This window comes from Oryctolagus cuniculus, chromosome 2, assembly GCF_964237555.1.
Source record: "Oryctolagus cuniculus chromosome 2, mOryCun1.1, whole genome shotgun sequence".
NCBI lineage: Eukaryota > Metazoa > Chordata > Mammalia > Lagomorpha > Leporidae > Oryctolagus > Oryctolagus cuniculus.
In genome coordinates this window covers 8310497-8326179 of record NC_091433.1, presented here as the reverse complement: position 1 = coordinate 8326179, position 15683 = coordinate 8310497, and the positions used below count along the sequence as shown (strand labels likewise).

At 44.9% G+C, this 15683-nt stretch overlaps 1 protein-coding gene across 2 annotated transcripts in view; it reads left to right on the top strand.

Annotated features, from left to right (window-relative positions):
* Positions 1 to 15683, top strand: part of RAB28 (RAB28, member RAS oncogene family) — a 555178-nt gene that overhangs the window by 203266 nt on the left and 336229 nt on the right. For both annotated transcript variants that reach the window (XR_007912998.2, XM_051830036.1), the window contains exon 7: positions 13515 to 13641. Coding sequence is in view for 1 of the 2 variants with exons in the window: in XM_051830036.1 (XP_051685996.1) it covers positions 13515 to 13641 (127 nt within the window). In the remaining variant the exon portion in view is untranslated. The remainder of the gene's footprint in view (positions 1 to 13514; positions 13642 to 15683) is intronic.

Genomic DNA, 15683 nt, shown 5'->3' with positions numbered 1-15683 from the left:
TGTAGCTAATACTTTTCACCACTGCTTCACTCAATGAACTAGCTATTGTTACAGCTCGTACCCATTTTACTTATGAGGAAACTGAGGTGCAGCGAGGTTAAGCACCTTGTCCAGGTGGAATAACTGGCCAGCAGCTGAGCAGTGTGAAAATTCAAGCCATCTGGTTTCCTCACTGAGGGCACAGATGGCCATTCCGTGGTCCCTCAGTCCCTGATCAAGCCTTTAAGGAGCTGGGTATTTAGGGAAATATGAAAACAGTTTACTGCATCAGCAGGCATTAGGAGCCATGTGTATGCAAAGGTATTGGGATGGGGGTGATGCAGTGATCACCAGGACTTGATTTCTGCCTTCAGAAAGCTTACATTTTATTTGGAAAGACTAAACAGAAACACAGACACTGACCCAGCTGTCCCCTGGGACTGTAGGTAGCCATAGTTCCAAACCTGAACTCTTGGTGTGGGGAACAAACAACGTCATTTTTCTCTTGATACCCTGTTTCTGCTACTGCAATTCCATCTTGGATTGGTGCTGGGCCAGTTGGAAAATGGACTTTGGTCCCCTTTCCATTTTATTTATCCAAATTACACATAATGGTAGATGTTACCAGTTTCACCATTAGAGTTTAGGAACTATGATGAAGACTGGAGAGTAAAGAGCAAGACTCTCATCTCCCAGAGCTTCGTTTTCCACACCTTGCAGCCTTCCATCTTAGGCTTGATGTTTTCCAAGTCCCTGCAGCAGGCTGTGTGTCCTGTGAAGCTTGCCCTCACTTGGCTGCCTGGCCTTTCCCAGCTTTCCTAAAATTGGGCAGGCACATTTTCTCATATTCCATGACTCCTTGAATCAACCAGAGACTTCCAAAGCACCGCTTTTGAGTTCTCTGTTATGCAGAAGCCAAAGAGGAGGTGGATGGGAGCTATCAGGTGGGATGCCTGGAGGAGGTGGCCCTGGAAGTGGGCTCCTGGAGAGACCCACAGGTCTCAGAAGGGAGATGGGATGAGTTCCTTAGGATGTGTAGGTTGCTGGGAAATCCCCCACCCAGCCCCTGCTCTCTGCATCCGTTGGACTCTGACAGCAGACTAAGAGCTGTGGCTTTTACTGAGCCTTGGCTAGAGACCCCTCTCTCCTTGAGCATTTGGCAAGGAATGGCGCCAGGTGGCAACAAAGCTGGCCCGGGTCCATTTGGGGAGTCTGGGTTTTCTCCTCAAGTGTTTACTTTCACTTTCAGGACTAAGAAATTAGCCTCTTCCCAGACAAGACACAAAGGCAAAGGTGCTTGTTTTACATCTGTTTCCTGCTCGCTTTCAGTGTAGCTCCTCCTTGTACACAACCAGCGGTGTAATGTTTACCAAGTGCAACAATGCGTGCAGCCTCCAAGGAAAAGCAGCGGCGTGGCCCCCCAGCTCCGGGGCCTCCCGGGGGACCCTGGAAGTCCTTGGGCACGTCTGCTTTCTGTGTGCAGCCCGGGTGAACTTTTCATTACCATGTGTGGAAAATGTCCCAGAAATGTGTTCGGAGGCTTTCCAGGGACTTCTGCTAACACAGGTGTTACATCTTCTGGCTTGGGCCAAATCCACAAGTTTACATTCTTATTTTTCAGTCATTCATTTTGATATATGGTGAAATATTCACCAGTCATAAGTGAATTTTTAAAATAAGACCCGAGAAAAGAGGGGGAGGAGAAGCACATATAGGCAAGCGCGCCGGGTAGAGACCCAACACCTGGCCCCGGGGGCTTCCCTAGCCTCCATCTACGTAAACGACTCAGGCAGTTCCAGCCACTGAACCTCCATCTCCACCTTGGAAAACGGGGTCTTCTAATCCTCTCTCATACACTTCCCAGCGTGACTGCACCCTGATAGACTTGACATTGCTCTCCATATGGTGTACCTAGGCACTCCCTGTGTAGGGTAGCTGGAAACTCTAGCTCCCCTGCCATGGAACCCTACCTCTTTAAGGCTGGTTGGATACCCCCACCTTTCCAGGGTGCACCTGTTGCTTTGGGAACCAGGGCGCATGCTCAGGCCCCCCCCTGAGTTGTGCAGCCAATCGGGTCACCACCCGCTTCCTTATAAAAAGTGCTGGAAGGTAGCAGAGGGCGTGCTTTCCGGCGTTCTGGTTTTTGCTGTTTCCGCCTCAGGCCGGTTTCGGGCAGACCTTCCCTGCTCTCTCGCGGGTACTGTTTCCAGTTTTTCTTTTTCTCTTAGGCCCACTCATGCTGGGTATTCCTCTTTGTAGGGCAGCTCGCATTTGTGCGTGAACGTATGCTTATTTCCTCGCTGCTGTGGGAATCCTGTTCCTATTTGCGCGGGATACTAATCCCTACTTAGTGTTTTTACCACAGCAAGGACAAAACCCTGGATGGGAAATTAATCGAGTGCTTGCCCGTGTCGCCTTGAGAACTAACACACGAGACAGATAGAGCTGTTTGCCTAGGCAGTATGGGGCGTGTTTCGTGGGTAACTGAGGTTGGTCCTTCCAACAACCCTGGCAGGTTGGCTCTGTTAGTCCCACTTACAGGTGAGGAAGCTGAAACTTAATGAGGTTAAATAAATGACCTAAGATCGCAGATCACGTGGAGAGAACCAGAGCTTTCTAACTCTTAGCGGTTTATTCCTCCTTTCTCTTCGTCTTCTTCTTGCTCTTCCTTCTCCCCCTCCCTCCCTTTCTTTTCCTCCCCCACCATCTCCTTTTCCTTCCTCAGTTTTTCTCTTTCCTCCTGCCTTTCTTCTTTTTCCCTTGGAACGTGACCTGTGGGAGTCATTAGGGTTGTCGTCCCAAGGATGTCTTCCCATGACGAGTTGGTACTTCCCTGCCCTTTCTGAGATCATCCATAGGCATGAGACCTGCTTTGGGCAGCGGAATATGAATGGGAGTGGCATGTGTCCTCTCTGGGTAGAAACCAGAAGCCAAGAAGAAATATAATGCACGATCTTTCGCATTCTCTTTCCACATTTGTGAGCATGCAACTGATAGTAATATTCATCAGCTCAGACGGGTTAGGTGATGAGTATTACAGAGCCTGCCCCTTCCCCCTTCACATCTGCCAACACTGGAGGTATGCACAAGGGTCACATGCGTGTCAGTGTGTGCTTGTTTAAATGTCTGAATTTTGAGCTGTGTTACTGCAGCGTAATTGAGGCTGTTCTGATACAAGAAGCAAACTGTGCAAGCGTTAACAGAAAAAGATTATAACACTGTGTGGGTCCCCAAATTTTGGATCTGTCAATTTATGTGATGACCTTGGGCATCTCAGTTAAATTGGAAAACAAGGTGAGAGGGTGGAATGACTTTTTTTTTTTTAAGATTTATATTGTTCATTAGGAAGGCCGAGTTAGGGAGAGCCAGCTCTCTGGTTCACTCCCCAGATGGCCATTGCCGGGCCAGATCAAAGCCAGGAGCTTGTTTCAGGTCTCCTTTGTGGGTGCAGGGGCTCAGGCACTTGGACCATCTTCCACTGCTTTCCCAGGCCACTAGTAGAGCTGGATCAGAGGTGGAGCAGCCACGTCTCGAATGGTGCTCATTATGGGATGCCAGCGTCACAGGCAGTGATTTTACCCCCTATGTCAAGCGCAGGCCCCTAATTGATACTTCTTAATATTCAAGAGACAGAGCTCTTGGAAATCCTGTTCTTCCAGCAGGACTCAGGAAATACGTTATGCTCTGTTAAGTGTCATACGATGAAGTCACAGGAGGCAAGTTATTTCCACATTTAAGAACAAATTTTTAGAGAAACATGTTCCATGATTTTTTTGTATATTTGATTTCCCCTCGCCTAACTACACTACCTACAAAAATAGTAAGATTTTATTCTTTTAAAATAGTTTTTTCACTGGAATATCCGTCCAGCTCTAAGAAATAGTTTTCTGTGAATGTATGGCTCAGGAATTCCTGGACTACTTATTGACTTCCCATTTCTCTATTGCTATGAAGCCCTGGAATTCTATACCTATGAACCTTGCTCATTTCCTGACATCCTTATGGCACTCCTTTTTGACCAAAGAGTGCCACTTTGGTAACAAGGTGGTAGGTAGCAAAGATAACGGAATCTGGAGGCTTCAAAATGATAACGATAAAGATTCAGAAACTGGGAGGAAAGCTACAGTGCAGTTAGGCAGATTAGATGAGGAGACAGTTGCAATGCCAGCTGGGCTGGACATTGCTGGTTCTAGGTCTCTGCAAGTCTCTTAGGTTGGCCCATTTCTGTTACAATGACCATTGTCAACTCTTTTTCCTTAACCTCCCAAATAGTGTCTCTGTTGCACAGGGCTGGGACTGAGATGAGTCAAGGTAGACACCCAGGATAAAACATTTAAGGAAGCACTCAGTGTCAGGTGTTGATTCCATATTGCGATTCCTGTAGCAGAGGTGCCTCCTTAAATGTTTCACGCTGGGTGCCTCCCATGCCTCCCCTTAGTTCTGGCTCAGCTGCTGCCAGGCCCAGTCTTCTCCACACCTGAGCCACACTGATGATTATGGAGTGTGAGTTGATTATGTTGCTTCAAAACCCTTAAATGTTCACTACCTTCAGGATGAAGTTTCACTGCCTTGTTCATCAGTTCATTGAGACTTTGATAGAATCCTTCATTTATTCAACACATACAGAGCCAGGCACTGGGTGCAGGGGATAGAATAATAATCCACACCAGAAATGTTTCCTGTCTTCTGGCTGCTGGAATTTGAGTAGAGAAGGTAGACACAACATTGTGAACAATCAGGAATACAAAGAGATCATAAATTCTGATAAAACTTAGAGAAGAAACAAAGGCTGGGTATAGAGAGGGAGAGAGCAGGGTGCTTTGGTTGGAATGTTGGTTCCCTCCAAAACTCACATGGAAATTTAATTGCCACTGTGACAGTACCAGGAGGTGAGTCTTTTAAGTGGTGTTTAGGCATGGGGCTCCACCTGCATGAATGGACTAATGCCCTGCTGCAGGAGCGGTTCTGTTCTTAGTGTGCTGGGCTCACATCCTCTTCCATCCTCTCCTGCTTGCTCTCTTTTTCCTTTCTGACATGCTATGACACAGCAAGGTGGCCCTTGCCACGTGCTGTCAATTTTGATATTGGACTTAACTAGCTTTTAGAATTGTGAACCAATACATACCTGTTCCTTGTAGGTTAACTTAGTTTAGGGCATTCTGTTACAGAAACATCAAATGGATTAAGACACAGGGCATACATCGGATGGAGTAAAAATGGCCTCCTTGTGGAGGTGACAGTTAAAACAGAGAAACCAGTTCTTGAAGTACCGGGGAGAATGCATTCCAGGCAGAGGGAACGGTATGTGGGGAGACTATGAGGCAGGAGGACACTTTGCATACTCAAGGAAGAGAATATCAGTGCATTTGCTGTGTGGTAGGAAGGAGGAAGTGGTAGTAAAGGCCATGCCACCATGAAATACCTTGGTGGTCACAGAAAGAGCTTCAGATTTTACACAAAGCTTAGTGACAAGATGTTGAAGAACCTTATGCAGAGGGGTAGCATGATGAGATTAATATTTGTAGAGCCTAGTGTGGAAGAGGCATTGGACTGAACGGGGAAGACCAGTGAGAGGTCATAGTGATGTTCAAGGTCAGAGATGCTGATGATGTGGGCTGGGCAAAGGCAGTGAGAACAGATGACAGGTGATATACATTAGGGTGAAACGATGGGCGGATGTTGATTATTTGGATGGGGAGGGATTGGTGAAGGAATGAGAAGGATCATGGGTCCCTTGTAATAGATGTGGGAGCTCCAGACTGAGGAAAAGGGAACTGGGGAGTGAGAGGGAGGGACAGGGTCCATGGTTAGGCAATAAGTCAACAAGACTCTTCCAGACATTCTGTTTGAGGTGATGATTAGACAACCGAGTGAAATTGTCAGACAACTCAAGCCTAGGGAATAAAAAGGCTGGGAGTATGAACTTGGGCATCAGCAGCTTACTGACAGATGACATTTAAGGTCTTATACTGGTTTCTGCTTCCCACTAAGATGGAGTTACAGGAACTAGATTTATCCTTCTTTATCCTATACATGAGACAATGATAACTGGCAGACTATAAGAAACAGTTCTCATACATGAAACATTAGACAGTGCAAGGCAGTGCTCCCTAAGGGTGGGAAACGAGGAGCTGGGCTTTAGTTATCCTCTCTTCCCATCTAGAGAGAGTTTCTAGGATGGGGTACAGGGATGGGGCAGCCGGGCAGGGTCCGGTGATCTCCCTCTTTGAGGTGAAAGAGCTGGGAGTCCTGGAATGCCGAGGGGAGTAGAACTTGTGCTGAAGGGAAGAGGGCTGCGCTGGGGGAAGGGTTGAAGATCTGCCCTTGACCCAGTTGGCCTCTTGGCTGCCTCTATATCCAGCTGACCCAGGCAGTAGTTTGAGATCTGCTTCAGCTCTGGGCAGCAGTCACAGATTTCTTAGCATCTCATGGGTGGGAGATTCCTGCTCAGCTCCAAGTGCCTGGTGCCAGTCCCCAACATGCTCCACAGGCCTCTTCTCATCTCAGCTGTGAACTCCTGACCACCCTGCCAATTTCTGGCCAGGGACCTGCAGGCTTCCCTTCCTTCCCACTTCTTTCTGGGAGTTTCTCATCATCTATGTGACCTTAGTAGACCCCTCTTGATATATGAATATGGTTTTATGTGTCTCTCATCTTATATCGTACTGCTGTTTTTATGTTTAGAGAAGGATGACTGCTTAAATGACTGGAAAGTAATAGAACAACCTTAGTTTTTGTCTTCCTGGACTGTACAGCAGTTCCAATTCTTTCTTTTTTTTTTTTTTTTTTTTTTTTTTTGACAGGCAGAGTGGACAGTGAGAGAGAGACAGAGAGAAAGGTCTTCCTTTTGCCGTTGGTTCACCCTCCAATGGCCGCTGTGGCTCGCACACCGCACTGATCCAAAGGCAGGATCCAGGTACTTATCCTGGCCTCCCATGGGGTGCAGGGCCCAAGCACTTGGGCCATCCTCCACTGCACTCCCGGGCCACAGCAGAGAGCTGGCCTGGAAGAGGAGCAACTGGGACAGAATCCGGCGCCCCGACCGAGACAAGAACCCGGTGTGCCGGCGCCGCAAGGCGGAGGATTAGCATAGTGAGCCGCGGTGCCAGCCCCGATCCTTTCTTGACACAGTCTTCCTTTGGCTTTTATGATACCATTTCTCTCCTGCCTCTGGCCCTCTCAGTCCCGAAGTGAAATGTTCCAATGATCCACCCTTGACAATGGTGTCTCATTGAATTCCATGGCCACAGGTACTGTATCATTGCTGCTGACTCCAGCCTAGGCTACTCCACTTTCTTGCCTGCTACGCAGTCTCAGTTCAACATGTCTAAGATCATACTCTATAGAACCTTCTCTCCAAAACTTTCTATTAGTGTGGTCAATGGTTCCCTCTAAAGGTATATATTTAATCCAGAAACCTAATTTCTACCATAGATTCCTTCTTTGTGAAAATAAATCTGGCATTTCTCCATTTCATCAGTGTGGCACCTATAATTCACATAGATTTTGGCCTTTTGGCTTTTGTCTTGATGTGAGTCTTGGATTGTAGTCATAGAAAAAGAAATGGCAGTCTGGAAACCAACAATAAAAAAAAAATTGAAATAATCAAACATTTATGGAGTCTTCTGAGGAACCAGAAAGATCTTATTCATATTGCATGGTAAACCCTGAAATGTGCTTTTCTCATCTCCCCTGCTGCTAGCTCATTCTCCTTTGTCTCTCTCCCTGCCCCACCTATTTTATACCTGAAAAGCTTCTTTCTTCTTTTTCCTTAAAGCTCCAAAACTCTCCAATCCCAGCATGCTACTGTCTTCAAACCCAAAGATTTTTTTTTATTTTTTTATTTTTATTTATTTTTATTTTTTGACAGAGTGGACAGTGAGAGAGAGAGACAGAGAGAAAGGTCTTCCTTTTGCTGTTGGTTCACCCTCCAATGGCTGCTGCGGCCGGCGCACCGCGATGATCCGATGGCAGGAGCCAGGAGCCAGGTGCTTTTCCTGGTCTCCCATGGGGTGCAGGCCCAAGCACCTGGGCCATCCTCCACTGCACTCCCTGGCCACAGCAGAGAGCTGGCCTGGAAGAGGGGCAACCGGGACAGAATCCGGCGCCCCAATTGGGACTAGAACCTGGTGTGCCGGCGCCACTAGGCGGAGGATTAGCCTAGTGAACCCAAAGATTTTTATTTCCTTTTTTTTGTTGTTGTTTCATGACTTGTTCTGGAATCTTTATGGTATAGATCAATCCCATAACCTTCTGCACCTGTCGGATTTTCCCCTAACTCCTGCATCTTGTAGCACCGTAAGAGACTGAGGATAGAGTAGATTCACAGGCATGTCCTTGGAAAGGAGGAAAGGTATTGAAGAGGAAGAATGCATTTGTTTCAAACTTAATATTTTCTTCATTTACTGCTAAAACTCACTTAAATTTCTTTCACATACACTCTCTTCTTTCCTCTCCTGCTGTAACAATCATACCCCAGTGTCGTCAACTGAAGGGACTGAGAGTCTCCCCAAATTGTAAGCAAACAAGCAAGATGCCAATTTTGTGGCTGCTGGTAAAAGACATGTGACCCGCAAGTGAAAGGCAAAGGACAACTTACCGCCCACAGCAGTGGCAGTCCCCAGGGTATCAGCATTGTTGTGCCATTTTCCTGAGACACCTGTCCCATTGGCTAGTGCAAAGAGCCAGGACACACTGCACACAATGAATTGCATTACAAGAGAAGCATCTGGAGCTTGGGGAACCACAGCCTCTTATAATGAACAGTAAGTTTGGCTCTTTGACCCTATATCCTCCACAACTAAGCAAACTGCCCATTTGTTTTGAAGGGACCGTGTCTTCTCTTCTAGTACTCTTTGATATATAGTGATTTTTGAAAAGAGATTCTGGGAGAGAGGGAAGACAGTGCCTCATTCACAAGACATGTAGAAACATAAGAGATCCATGGAGAGTTTTTCTCCCACAGCTCTTCTAATAATCAATATTTATTGTTAGAATATTACAAAATAAGCTCAACTGTCCAACTTGTTACTGGTCTTATTCTCTTCCAACTCATGTTCCATGTGCTTTGAGGATAATCTTTCATAATGCAAATAGGCTCATGCAGCTACCATTGCTTACAATTATTCAATGACTGCTTATTTTCCAGATAATTTTCTTCGTGTGCCACATGAAACATTTTTTTTTCTTGATTTGGCTTTCTTCTGTGCTTTTTGGCCTTTCTTCCAGCCTATGCTGAAAAGGTTTTGTACTTTAAAAAATGATTATAATGTTGTATTTGAAATTTTAATAACTTCTGGAGCACCTCTACATGGAAAGCAGTTTATAAGTACCGGACCTGAAATGACCTACTTTAATGAAGATTCAAATTCTGTTTGTACTGTGTGAGAATTTGAGTGTTTTACTGTGTGTGTTACTGGCAGACAAAGGGAATTTAAAAAGAATTCTTCTGTAAGCTCAACAAATAGAAGTAAATGCTCTATTTCTTCACATTTTTTTCTACAAGTATCTAGGCCTTGCATAGATCAACTGTAGCTGAACTTGTTTCCTGTCTAACAATGACCTCTTGCTCTGATTTGCAACTAGGGTTTAAAACCCCCTCTCTCAAGTTCACACAACTGTCCCTTCAGGGGCTTTGCATTTTCTCCTAGTCTGAGCTCTTTTAGACAAATGTCAGTTTTTTGGTCATTAGCCTTGTGAGAATTCCTGGAAATAAATAAACAAGTTGGAGAAGGAAACCCACTCTGGGAGTAGAGAATATGAGTCAATGCCATTGTTGGGGGTTGGGGAGACAATGAACTTTTGGCTTATACCTTGAGTCTTTAGCTTGAGACTTGAGGCTGGGAGGGGTCTGGGAGCACCGCTTTCTGGCATCTACCCTAGAACAAAAGTCTATGCCAGGAATGGGCTCATGAAGCAAAGTTTATGAGGACTTCCAATGATAATTGAAATATATAGGCAATTATTTTATACTGACTTGAAACTTATCAAATTGATAGTGAATTACAATCTTTTCTTTTTTAAACTTTTATTTATGAATATAAATTTCCAAAGTACAGCTTATGGATTACAATGGCTTCCCCCTCATAACGTCCCTCCCACCCGCAACCCTCCCCTTTCCCACTCCCTCTCCCCTTCCATTCACATCAAGATTCATTTTCGTTTCTCTTTATATACAGAAGATCAGTTGAGCATACATTAAGTAAAGATTTCAACAGTTTGCTCCCACACAGAAACATAGTGAAAAATACTGTTTGAGTACTAGTTATAGCATTAAATCTCAATGTACAGCACACTAAGGACAAAGATCCTACATGAGGAGTAAGTGCACAGTGACTCCTGTTGTTGACTTGACAAATTGACACTCTTGTTTATGGCATCAGTAATCACCCTGGGCTCTTCTCATGAGCTGCCAAGGCTATGGAAGCCTTTTGAGTTCACCGACTCTTATCTTATTTAGACAAGGTCATAGTCAAAGTGGAAGTTCTCTCCTCCCTTCAGAGAAAGGTACCTCCTTCTTTGATGACCCATTCTTTCCACTGGGATCTCACTCGTGGAGATCTTTCATTTAGGTTTTTTTTTTTTTCCCCCAGAGTGTCTTGGCTTTCCATGCCTGAAATACTCCCATGGGCTTTTCAGCCAGATCCGCATGCCTTAAGGGCTGATTCTGAGGCCAGAGTGCTGTTTAGGACATCCATTCTATGGGTCTGCTGTGTATCTCACTTCCCATGTTGCATCATTCTCTCCCTTTTTTATTCTATCAGTTAGTATTTGCAGACACTAGTCTTGTTTATGTGATCCCTTTGGCTCTTGGTCCTATCATTATGATCAGTTGTGAACAGAAATTGATCACTGGGACTAGTGAGATGGCATTGGTACATGCTACCTTGATGGGATTGAATTGGAATCCCCTGGTATGTTTCTAACTCTACCGTTTGAGGTAAGTCAGCTTGAGCATGTCCTGAATTGCACCTCTCTTCCCTCTCTTATTCCCACTCTTATATTTAACAGTGATCACTTTTCAGTTAAGTTTCAGCACTTAAGAAGAATTGTGTATTGATTACAGTATTCAACCAAAAGTATTAAGTAGAACAAACAAAAAATACTTTTCTATAAATGCCTCAGAAGAAACCAAGGCCTTCGCCAAACTGGGTCTGACTATGCTGCCTCCTCATTTCCAACTATAACCCATCAAGGACTCACCATTGGATGAGTCACTTTCTGAGCCTCAGCTTCTTATCCATAAGATGGGAGTAATAATGCAACGGAATTGTTGTGAAGATTGAAATAAACAACATTGTGTGGGAGAGTATTTTAGGCTTAAAATGCTATAAAAACTAAGAATTTGTATTCTTTGGCTCCTGAAGTCCAAACATTCTAACCCATGCTACTCTGACTCTACCATATTTATATGCACAGAGCTAAATTCTTGAGCATTTCATGAACTTTTTTTTCATCAAATATGGGGAGATGATCAAAGGGGACAAATTTTCACTTCGTGGATCTGGAGACCTATTGTACAACACAGTAACTCTAATTGAAAATAATGCCTCATATGCTTCAAAACTGCCAAGAGTAGATTTTAAATGTTCTCATTAAAAAATGAGTATGTGAGGCAATAGATATCTTAATCAAATTGATGAATCATTCTGCACTGAATACCTGCATGAGCACTTCAGAAACATTGTGGAAAATTAGAAGACAAGTTTATCTGTGGTACAACAGTTCTTGAAATTCATGTGTAATTTCTCATAATATGCATTTTCATGATCAGGTGGAAAATCCCCCTGTATATCAAAATATCAAGCTGTATACCAGTTTTTCATCTGTTAATCAAAACAATAAAATTTTTAAAAACAATAAAAATAATAAAATTTTTACTACTTTTAAAAGCTAAAGTGATAGGTGGTATGAATTTTAGTTCTTACTCTGCAGTTGTGTGAACTTTAGCAAGTGACTTTCTAGGCTATGATATCCTTGAAGGCATCACCCACTTTTATTCCCAAATTTCTGACAGTGTGTGGCTGTGTATGTTGTCAGCAAATGTTTAGGAAAAAAAAGAATGGGCTTCAGCTTCATCTTTAAGGAATGAGAGTGGGGCTAAATTAGAGTTCTACTGAGCAAGGTTGGTGACTCACTTGGTAGATTGTGAAATGGATTTTGTGGGCTGTAACTAGCATTTGGAAATGCAGCAGAGAACAGAGTAAACAAGTCAACTACAGATAATAAGGTAGATATTCCTTTGTGAAATCTGTTTCGTGTGTGTGTAGTAAATATAGAAGTTAAAATATATTTTTCTTTCCATTCATCACGGCCAAAAATAAAAAACAGTAGACTAGACCTCCCATCTCTAATGTCACATTGTGGTGCCTATTATCATTACATAGTCCTTTATGTTTGGCTCATACTTTACATTTTACGAAGACTGTTGACACCATTCTTTCATATGCTCCTCATCAGAACCCAGCATGGGAAGGGGTATGTGATCATTGTTCCTATTCTTGTACTATCCACTCTTTCTTTTATAGAATGGGCTGTTTTTGTTTGGAGGAACTTTAAAATATGGCCTGGGAAGGGTGGGGTGGCTGGACCAGAGATATTCTTAGGAGAGATGGAGCAGGTCACTTTTTTAAGATTTATTTATTTGAAAGGCAGAGTTACAGAAAGCAGAGAGAGAGGTCTTTCATCTGCTGGTTCACTCCTCAGATGGCCACAATGGCTGGAGCTGGGCTGATCTGAAGCCAGGAGCTTCCTCCGGGTCTCCCACATAAGTGTAGGGCCCAAACACTTGGACCATCTTCTGCTTTCCCAGGCCATAGCAGAGAGCTGGATCGAAAGTGGAGCAGCTGGGAAAGTTGAACTGATGCCCGTTTGGGATGCCAGCACTACAGGCGGCAGCTTTATCTGCTAAGCTGCAGAACCCACTCAGCCTCTGTCTTTGGATGGGAGGTGTTGCAGGAGGCAGGTTTGTGTATGGAAAGAGGTCTGTGAGGTTGCCTCGAGGAGGAGGGAGTCGGTGAGTGAGAACACAGGCTCTTCCGTGGGACGCTGCTGTGCACCGTGAACTCTGACATCTTTCTGGAGACTTTCCTAAAGTCATGAACTTCTGGCTATACCTGGATTTCTTGTTGAGGCTGGCACAGAAGCCGACTGCTGCATCACTTGGTAGGCAAAGTCAAAGCACAAGTAGCTCACATGGGTGAAGCAGCAGCAAGGGTTTGGCTTTATCCCCAATGCAGAGACTGAAGGTCAGGGAGGCTTTATGATAGTCTATCAGTAAGAAGCCGAGTAATTGACAGAACCAGATGGAAGTACGAGGTCACTCAAGTCCATTCCTGTTTTGTTTTTTAAGGATATGTCTCTGTCTCCCTGCCACGGCACTATTCTGTGGAGGCTCAGATGTGGTATTGGCTATGCTGGGCCACATGAGTGGGCTGAAAATGGTCCACACACGAGTGGGCAGAGGATAGTCAACAAGAAAGCCACAGGCTGCCTCAAACAGGGAACAAACATCTCTCTCTCGCTCTTTTTTACAGTTCAGGAAATATCACAGAGTTGTTGATGTATGCACACTGGGGTGGAATTTTCTGCCAGTGCTGGGAACAGGACATCCATATTCTTCTCACTGCTACACCACAGGGATAAACAGAAGTCAGGTTACAGGTAAGTACGGCTTTTGAAGGGTGTCTACTGAATGATAATGTGTATTCTTGAAATTTGTTTTTACAAGGAGCAGTGCTTAAAATATTAGGAAAGCAGTGGTACGAACCATAAAATACAGTAAGAAAAAAAGACCAAAAGGAAAAAATCCTAAGTAATTGCAGACAGAGAAACAGAATTCTCATCAATGAGGCATGTTAATCCCAGAGTAAAGAAATGTGTTATTGTGTAGACTGTTGAACACAGACTGTGGTGGGACAATGAGAAGACTAGAGACTAACACAGTAACTGGGTGGCAAAAAAGATCCATGGTCAGAACAGGACCCTGTCAGAGACAGGGCTCATGCCAGCCTCCCCTGTTTTATGTTGACTTTTCAGTCTGGGGTTTGGGGAAATCAGTGTCAGAACTTCTAATGTGACTTTGTTGAGTGACTTCTGCCTCTCTGCCTTGGTAGACTTCAATCAGTTTCCCCTAAGACACTCCTCTTCTGTTCCTCCCATCATATCTCATTGAACTGAAAATTACTACCTGTAAAAGAGTTATTACTAATGGGATGGTGGCACAAAAGTCCATGTGCTTCTGTGGTGTAGGTTTCATTTTATAGCTCATGTGGAGAAACCTGTGTAGAGTTCTTTCTTGTGGGTTCAGTTATTCTCAGTCACTGATCAGGTATACAGATCTTGGCTGACTGCTGGAATTGTCTTGTCTCCAGCATGGGCAAACCAGGTAAGCACTTCTCCTGGTAGAATCGCACCTGAGCAAGGACAACTGCCATGGCTGTGCTCTACGTATTACAAAAACACCTTTGTAAACCCACCAAAAGCTACTCAGATGTAATTGGAAATTATTTCTTTCCAGTCCCAACAGGCTTTTGCACTCAATAAGTCACTGCATTCACAGTGGTCTCTATAGAATTCTCCATACCCCATTTATGAGTATGTAACTTGGTACAGCTTTTGGTGCCTTTGTCTATGTGTAAAAAGCTCAACGGGAGTATACAAGCCTTTCCTCCATCCCCAGAATAATCCTCACCAACCCTTGAGACTTGGGTTGGAACTCTGTCTACACTACAGCCTACCTGTTTCTGAACTTCACAGTACCCATACAGCAGAGGTAGGGTCATGCTCATTTAACAGGTGAGGAAACTGAGGCTTGTCACTTGTCCAAAGATTTTAACTGAGGCCCAGTGGCCCCTGGAATGCCCTGTACCATTTAGACTGTCGGCCTCATGAAGTCACAGGTGAGATCTACCTGGGGCACTGCTGCAACTTCAGAACATAGTACATGAAGCCCTGCCTCGTCATGCCAGTGGACCAAAAGAATGACAGAACAAATGAATGATTTAGTGGGGATCAGCTGCTGTGTTCAAATGCCCTTGCATCTAGCCCAGTGGCTTGCATGGGGTAATGCTTGGTGGGTATTTCCTGTAAGGATGGGGTGAGTGGATGGATGGATGGGTGAGTGGGAGACTTCATGAACATCTGGCATGGGGCCCAGAGGTCCTGTGCTCATTTATTTGGGCTCACCTTGGGTTCTGGGGACAAGGACACATCTTTGGTCCTTTGCTGACTCTTCCGGATGTGCTAGTGGAAGCCTGGTCATGGTGCTCATACTTGGGGCAGCAGGAACACTCACCTGTCAGAAACACCCTTCCTCTACAGAAAGCAGGCCTGGAATGTGACTGAGCCTCCCAGGAGCACACCCCCCATCTCTTTGGGGCCATATATGGGAATCTCCTACCCCACAAGCCAGCAATAAAATGTCCGCTCACCCCGCCCCCTGAGATGCCGCGTCTCAGGGCCCTGGTCTCTGAGGCCTGGCTCTTATTTATTGCCAGGCTGCTTCAGAACGTCCCAGAACCCAGGGAGGCCTCGCTGCTCCACTCTGGGTCTTCAGAGGACTGTTGATACTTGATCTCCTGTCCCAATTAATCAGCTGCTCTGTGCACAGAGCTGTTTGCCTCTTCGTGGTGGGAATGCTCTCCTTGCTAGGACTCTGCCACTTCCACGCCAGGGGATAAGAAAAGATCCACTCTGCTTTTGTC